The 7,759-nt window shown below is 50.5% G+C and overlaps 1 protein-coding gene across 1 annotated transcript; it reads left to right on the top strand.

Moving 5' to 3' along the window:
- Positions 1 to 284: 284 nt before the first annotated feature.
- RABIF (RAB interacting factor) lies at positions 285 to 7,018 on the top strand. The gene is made up of 2 exons (XM_078617495.1): positions 285 to 580; positions 4,433 to 7,018. The coding sequence occupies exons 1-2, from the start codon at positions 290 to 292 to the stop codon at positions 4,691 to 4,693; spliced, it is 552 nt and encodes a 183-aa protein (XP_078473621.1). The 5' UTR covers positions 285 to 289; the 3' UTR covers positions 4,694 to 7,018.
- The last annotated feature ends 741 nt before the right edge of the window (positions 7,019 to 7,759 follow it).

Below are 7,759 nucleotides of genomic sequence, written 5' to 3'. Positions count from 1 at the left end.
AAAAATAAATAGACCGATTTAAAGGCGACGGCTTGGTGGGGAGGGGGGATGTCTTCATCCAGCAGTGGATTCGACCGCGGCCGTTAACGGTGTGACGATATTGGGCCCTCGGGGTAAAAAAAAACGCGTTCTTTGCGCGCGCCGCCTCGCGGCGACCCGTAGCTTCCGCGCACTGGAGGTGGGGGGGATCACGACACCCACGGATTCCGTAGTCCACATAAGAGGGCGCGCGCGGAGGCAACCAATCAAGAGGGTGCCGTGGAGGGGGGGGGGTGGTGGGCGCGGCCTTATGCGTTGTAGGGAATGTGGTTGTGGCTGTGAGCGTTGCTGGGTTGACAGCTGGGCCCTGCCGTGTCCGTCTCTCGCTCGTCTCCCCATTTACTCCCCCGCAGACGAAGACGACGACGTTTTGAAGGGAGCCATTCGCACAGTTGCGTGTGCCAGTCGCGTACGAGCGATGGACGCGGAAGATCTGAGCGGCGTGCTCACGGAGGACGGCAAGAACGCGAAGGCGGTGCTGTGTCCGCGGTGCGACTCGCAAGTGCTGAGGCCGCGCGCCGCCACCATCGTCCACAAGCAGGTTGACGAGTGACGCTCCCCCGGCGCGACACCACCACGAGATTGTCAGTTCTCTACTGCTAGATTGTAGCTCTACACCACGAGATTGTCACTCTCTACCACGAGATTGTCAGTTCTCTACTGCTAGATTGCAGCTCTACACCACGAGATTGTCAGTTCTCTACTGCTAGATTGTCACTCTACACCGCTAGATTGTCACTCCACCACGAGATTGTCACTCTCCACGAGATTGTCAGTTCTCTACTGCTAGATTGTAGCTCTCCATCACGAGATTGTCAGCTCTCCACTGTGAGATTGTCACTCTCCACTGTGAGATTGTCACTCTCCACTGTGAGATTGTCACTCTCCACCACGAGATTGTCACTCTCCACCACGAGATTGTCACTCTCCACTGTGAGATTGTCACTCTCCACTGTGAGATTGTCACTCTGTGAGATTGTCACTCTCCACCACGAGATTGTCACTCTCCACCACGAGATTGTCACTCTCCACCGTGAGATTGTCACTCTGTGAGATTGTCACTCTCCACCACGAGATTGTCACTCTCCACTGTGAGATTGTCACTCTCCACCACGAGATTGTCGCTCTCCACCACGAGATTGTCGCTCTCCACCACGAGATTGTCGCTCTCCACCACGAGATTGTCACTCTCCACCACGAGATTGTCACTCTACACCACGAGATTATCACTCTCCACCACGAGATTGTCGCTTTCCACCACGAGATTGTCACTCTCCACCACGAGATTGTCACTCTACACCACGAGATTGTCACTCTCCACCACGAGATTGTCACTCTACACCGTGAGATTGTCACTCTACACCACGAGATTGTCACTCTCCACCACGAGATTGTCACTCTCCACCACGAGATTGTCACTCTTCACCACGAGATTGTCACTCTCCACCACGAGATTGTCACTCCACCACGAGATTGTCACTCTCCACCACGTGATTGTCGCTCTCCACCACGAGATTGTCACTCTCCACCACGACATTGTCACTCTCCACCACGAGATTGTCACTCTCCACCACGAGATTGTCACTCTCCACCACGAGATTGTCACTCTCCACCACGAGATTGTCACTCTCCACCACGAGATTGTCACTCCACCACGAGATTGTCACTCCACCACGACATTGTCACTCTCCACCACGAGATTGTCAATCTCCACCACGAGATTGTCACTCTCCACCACGAGATTGTCACTCTCCACCACGAGATTGTCACTCTCCACCACGAGATTGTCACTCTCCACCACGAGATTGTCACTCTCCACCACGAGATTGTCACTCCACCACGAGATTGTCACTCCACCACGAGATTGTCACTCTCCACCACGTGATTGTCGCTCTCCACCACGAGATTGTCACTCTCCACCACGACATTGTCACTCTCCACCACGAGATTGTCACTCTCCACCACGAGATTGTCACTCTCCACCACGAGATTGTCACTCTCCACCACGAGATTGTCACTCTCCACCACGAGATTGTCACTCCACCACGAGATTGTCACTCCACCACGACATTGTCACTCTCCACCACGAGATTGTCAATCTCCACCACGAGATTGTCACTCTCCACCACGAGATTGTCACTCTCCACCACGAGATTGTCACTCTCCACCACGAGATTGTCACTCTCCACCACGAGATTGTCACTCTCCACCACGAGATTGTCACTCCACCACGAGATTGTCACTCTCCACCACGAGATTGTCGCTCTCCACCACGAGATTGTCACTCTCCACCACGAGATTGTCACTCTCCACCACGAGATTGTCGCTCTCCACCACAAGATTGTCACTCTCCACCACGAGATTGTCACTCTCCACCACGAGATTGTCACTCTCCACCACGAGATTGTCACTCTCCACCACGAGATTGTCACTCTCCACCACGAGATTGTCACTCTACACCACAAGATTGTCACTCTCCACCACAAGATTGTCACTCTCCACCACGAGATTGTCGCTTTCCACCACGAGATTGTCACTCTACACCACGAGATTATCACTCTCCACCACGAGATTGTCGCTTTCCACCACGAGATTGTCACTCTCCACCACGAGATTGTCACTCTACACCACGAGATTGTCACTCTCCACCACGAGATTGTCACTCTACACCGTGAGATTGTCACTCTACACCACGAGATTGTCACTCTCCACCACGAGATTGTCACTCTCCACCACGAGATTGTCACTCTTCACCACGAGATTGTCACTCTCCACCACGAGATTGTCACTCCACCACGAGATTGTCACTCTCCACCACGTGATTGTCGCTCTCCACCACGAGATTGTCACTCTCCACCACGACATTGTCACTCTCCACCACGAGATTGTCACTCTCCACCACGAGATTGTCACTCTCCACCACGAGATTGTCACTCTCCACCACGAGATTGTCACTCTCCACCACGAGATTGTCACTCCACCACGAGATTGTCACTCTCCACCACGACATTGTCACTCTCCACCACGAGATTGTCAATCTCCACCACGAGATTGTCACTCTCCACCACGAGATTGTCACTCTCCACCACGAGATTGTCACTCTCCACCACGAGATTGTCACTCTCCACCACGAGATTGTCACTCTCCACCACGAGATTGTCACTCCACCACGAGATTGTCACTCTCCACCACGAGATTGTCGCTCTCCACCACGAGATTGTCACTCTCCACCACGAGATTGTCACTCTCCACCACGAGATTGTCGCTCTCCACCACAAGATTGTCACTCTCCACCACGAGATTGTCACTCTCCACCACGAGATTGTCACTCTCCACCACGAGATTGTCACTCTCCACCACGAGATTGTCACTCTCCACCACGAGATTGTCACTCTACACCACAAGATTGTCACTCTCCACCACAAGATTGTCACTCTCCACCACGAGATTGTCACTCTACACCACAAGATTGTCACTCTACACCACAAGATTGTCACTCTCCACCGTGAGATTGTAGCTCTCCACTGATAGATTGCAAGATCTCCACTGCGAGATTGTCAGCGGCTCGCAATCTGAAGGTTGCGGGTTAAAATCCTCGTTGGGGGGGGGGGGGTTGAGGGCTTTGAATCGACTGATCATTGCATCGACCTCCGGGGTCAATGTAACTTCTGAGTACCCCGTTGTGGGAAAGTCAACCGTGGTTGTCCTATAGATAGACTCGGTCCTGCCACATTACCGTGGAATTTCCACCACTGGCTTACGGCTGTAAATAGATGAGCACCACCTCTGACTTCTTGGCTGTTTGAGCATGAAGACACTTTCCTTTGCGGTGCCCCTCCCTAACACACTGAACATTATTTAGTTTCATTCAGAATAAGTTAGAAGGCAGCAAGGAGGTTGCTTACTTATTTGTGCTGAGTGTTTTTTTTTATCAAGTTATTGAAATCCAGTATTGTTGATTCTTCACTGGTTTCCATGATTTCTACAGCTTTACGAGACACTCCGCACCTTGATGGGTAATCACCATCTTTATCCTTTTTTTCGTTCATATGAGGTGATAATAGAGCATGTTTCTTAATTCACGTAATTCGTAGAGCACAAGGTGCTTCACAGTAGGGCTGCTGATATTGCTGTGTAATCCCAGTTAGATATTTTTGCAGGATCTTGTCATTTTCAAATTTTGGGCCAAGACGCCCCTATGCAAAATTTTGTCTCTTTTCGGACGCCGTAGCGGGGAGGTATTTAAACGCCCACCCCCGAAGCGCGCGTCTCGCGCGCTCTACCATTAATACATCTACTTGCAGCAATTTACATAAAGCGGTTTTGATATGCGGAGTGTATCGAAGCGCTGTATGAATGCAAAGATTATTATCATCATTGTTATTATTATCAGATGACGCTGCCAAGCATGAAGAAGTCGGCAGTGGTGGCAGCGGCGGAGGCAGGTGTGGCGCCAGAACCGGAGCTCCTGAACCAGCACTGGGTGGTGAACGACATGTACGCCTTCGAGAACGTTGGCTTCACGCACACGCTCGCCGGGGCCAACGTCAAGTACCTGGCGTGCGCCGACTGCGAGGCCGGTCCCATCGGCTGGCACTGCCTGGACGACTGCAGCAGCTACTACGTCGCGCTGGGGCGCGTCAAACACGCGTGACGACGCGATGCGCGGCTCGGGATGGGGGGAGGGCGGCGGTGGGGGAAGATTCTAAACAGCCCGTCAGAGACTCTTGAGCTGAAAGTCTGCGGGGGTTTGAGTCTGATTAGCTTGCCACTTGCTGGTCCTCGGGGGTTTATTGAGTCGATGGCTTTAGCCCAGTAACATGCGATGGCACAGCCACCAGTGATTCCATTTTGGTGGAGTGGCTCAGATGTCAGAGGTTAGAGGCTGAGCTGGCACCACTGAGATCTCGGGTTCCAATCCGGGCAGCTGGCTGTGGTTAAACCACATTCTTCTCAAGTGCAGTGAGTTGATGGGCTCTGCCCAGGCATGAGTGACTGTACGGGAAAAAAAAGCCTAAATTGGTTCCGTACTCAATTTGACTACATTTCCTGAAGATTAAAGTTTAATATTAACTCATGAAACAAACAATGCTCTTTGTAGCAGGGTGGGTGGGGAAAAGTGCTGACCAAAGGTCCACTTGAAGGGATCTTGGAAATAGTTCTGTGGTATCCGCTTCCACGGGCCTTTCTCCCAAAATGAAGGGTGGCATTGCTTTGTATGAAATTCCAATGGATACTTTGTCTTGTAACGTTGTGCCGAGAGCACGAAAAGGATATATTGGCATGGGGGGAATAAAAAATGGGGTTTCACGTCATCATATTCCCGAGCTGGAGACTGAAAGTGAAGTTTTATTGTTGCATCATTGAAAAGGGCATACAAGAGCGCTCTTACGATATGTGGGAGGGAGACTGCAGTGACTGACACCTCATCCTCTGGGGCCATTTCCTGGCACGATGTAATGTTAAGACGACGTGCTGTGAGAGTTTCAGATGAAGTGTAACAACGTGACACGTGACAAGAAGAACATGAATGTTCGTGATAATGTTTTAAATTTTTAATGATGCGCATGTGTGAGCATATCTGCGCCCAACACATTCATGCAAATTCATCTTCCACCCCCCTCCCCGCCAGTTAGAATCTGCGTCGGCTTTCATTTAACCGTGAAAAACACCCCGTTGGAGTTGACTATCCCTTCTTAAAGGGAAGATTCGCCGACTCGTACATGAAGGGCGGTTATTTAACTTTTTCTTGGTTGTGTGCATTTTTGAAACGGAACATCTAAGACGCGTAGGATTGTGTGGCAGGTCTTCCAGTAACTCCAGTCGCTCCTCCCCATCTCGACGCACACTGCCGTGTTTACCAAATCGCGCTGCACCTGCAGCGTGGAACGACCCTTGCACACGCACGGTGTGAAAGAAGTTCAACGTGTGTACGGGGAAATGGTTGATGTATGTAGCAAAGTGCTCTTATCTCCGTTCAAGCTTCAAGATGTCATCAAGGCCAAAGCCATTGATGCCACAGCAAATGCTTTCTAACCTCTACCAGATACCGCAGCTGCTGAACCGCAGTGGACACGCAATCTCAAAGATCTGCCCTTCTTGTCACCCACCATCTGCTCAGGTCTTCCCCTTGGTTAGATTAGTGGAGACTGGGACGTCTTTATTTTACGCACACATTGCTTACCCTGCATTCTGTTTAGGTCGGCGTGTGAGAACTGGAGTTTGGGTAATGTGGGGTTTGTATGGCTTGGCAACTCCTCCAACGGCATGATTGTTGCCAGTGACACATTTTTCATCTGCCAGGTCAGTTGATTCATTAATTAATGTGGGTACTATAAGGAAAACCCAGGCTGGGATGTTCATCAGAGTGTAATGGGGGGAGTCCCTTTCCACTTTTTGGAGCGCACTAACAAAGCTGACTGCTGTTTTACATAATAAATGAAACTTCTGCAGTATTCATTTGAAACAGTAGGGTATATATTAATGTTTTGTACTTTTTCGTTACCCACTGAGCAAACCACGGTATTAAAGAAATCTGGTGTGTTTATGATAATGCTGTATATGAAGGACAGTTAAAACTGTTTTGAAAACAGAATCTTAAAGGTGTACACATACCCAATATTATTGATATGTAATCCCTTCTGTTATACAACTGGGTGACACTGTGGGAGATTGGCATGGGCTTGGCCCATGTCACGCGGGCAGCGGCGGTCATTTGACCATACATCACCACGCTGGTTAATGCGTGGTGGGAGGGTGCATAGACGTTGGAGCATAGTACGATACAACAATGAATATTTATGCACTGCCCTCTGTTGACGTAGCCCTGCAAGCAGCCTATAACACCTGTTTGATCGCATGGTGGTCACCCGTAAAGGCGAGAAGTTCAATCCTGTCGGCGAAAACAGTCGTGCCACCAACTTGACCGTGTAAGAGTGCAACGGTGAGTTAAGCGAAGCTGAATAAAAACACAAATATACGCCTTTGTGTTTGAGTAAATTGTTTCGATGTCGGTGCACGTTTATACGGCAAAGATTTATTTATGATATCGGTGGTGACTGCTTTACTTGTTGACGAACAATACTGTATTTAAATTCCCAGTGTTATTGAAATGTTACGGTTCAACGACGAAGGGAAAGCATTGTTAAACACGTAAATACGAATAATTATTGTACATTTGCATGTAACACTGTCGAAAAAAACTACTCAGAAGAAAATAATTACACTTGCTAGCGAGGTGTGGCCGCTGGTTTGGTGGTGGTGGTTGTTGTGACGATGGCAGTGTTGGCTGAGTGACCCAAGCTGGGGCAGTAACAATGAGAGCTTGGGTTTGGCACAGCCCACAGATTAAGAGCCATACGCAGGTTATGACTCTTGCAAAGGACGCACGCCGGTGACACTGCCAAGGTGGTTTTCATTGTTTTGTTTGTTTTGGTCAATCCACTGCTGGATAAGGGGCCCTCTTCCCCCAACCCCACACCGCGCCTTGCAGGCCGTGGGTGATGGTTGGCCGTGACCTGGCCGCTGGTTGGCCACGTTGGGGTGGCGGAAATCGTCGCTGACCGCGGCGCCAGTCGGCGTCTTTCGCCCACCAGATCGCCCTGCCAAGCCTCAAGCCCCTCGCCGCGTAGCTCCTCGCGAGACGCGTTGTTGTACTGTACTCGTGTGTGCCCCCCCCCCTTCACCAACCCGCCGCACTCGTGACCGGCGTGGTGAAGTA

This window comes from Lampetra planeri, chromosome 54 (assembly GCF_965212315.1).
Source record: "Lampetra planeri chromosome 54, kcLamPlan1.2.h2, whole genome shotgun sequence".
In the NCBI taxonomy this organism is placed as follows: domain Eukaryota; kingdom Metazoa; phylum Chordata; class Hyperoartia; order Petromyzontiformes; family Petromyzontidae; genus Lampetra; species Lampetra planeri.
This window is presented reverse-complemented; position numbering and strand designations above follow the sequence as displayed.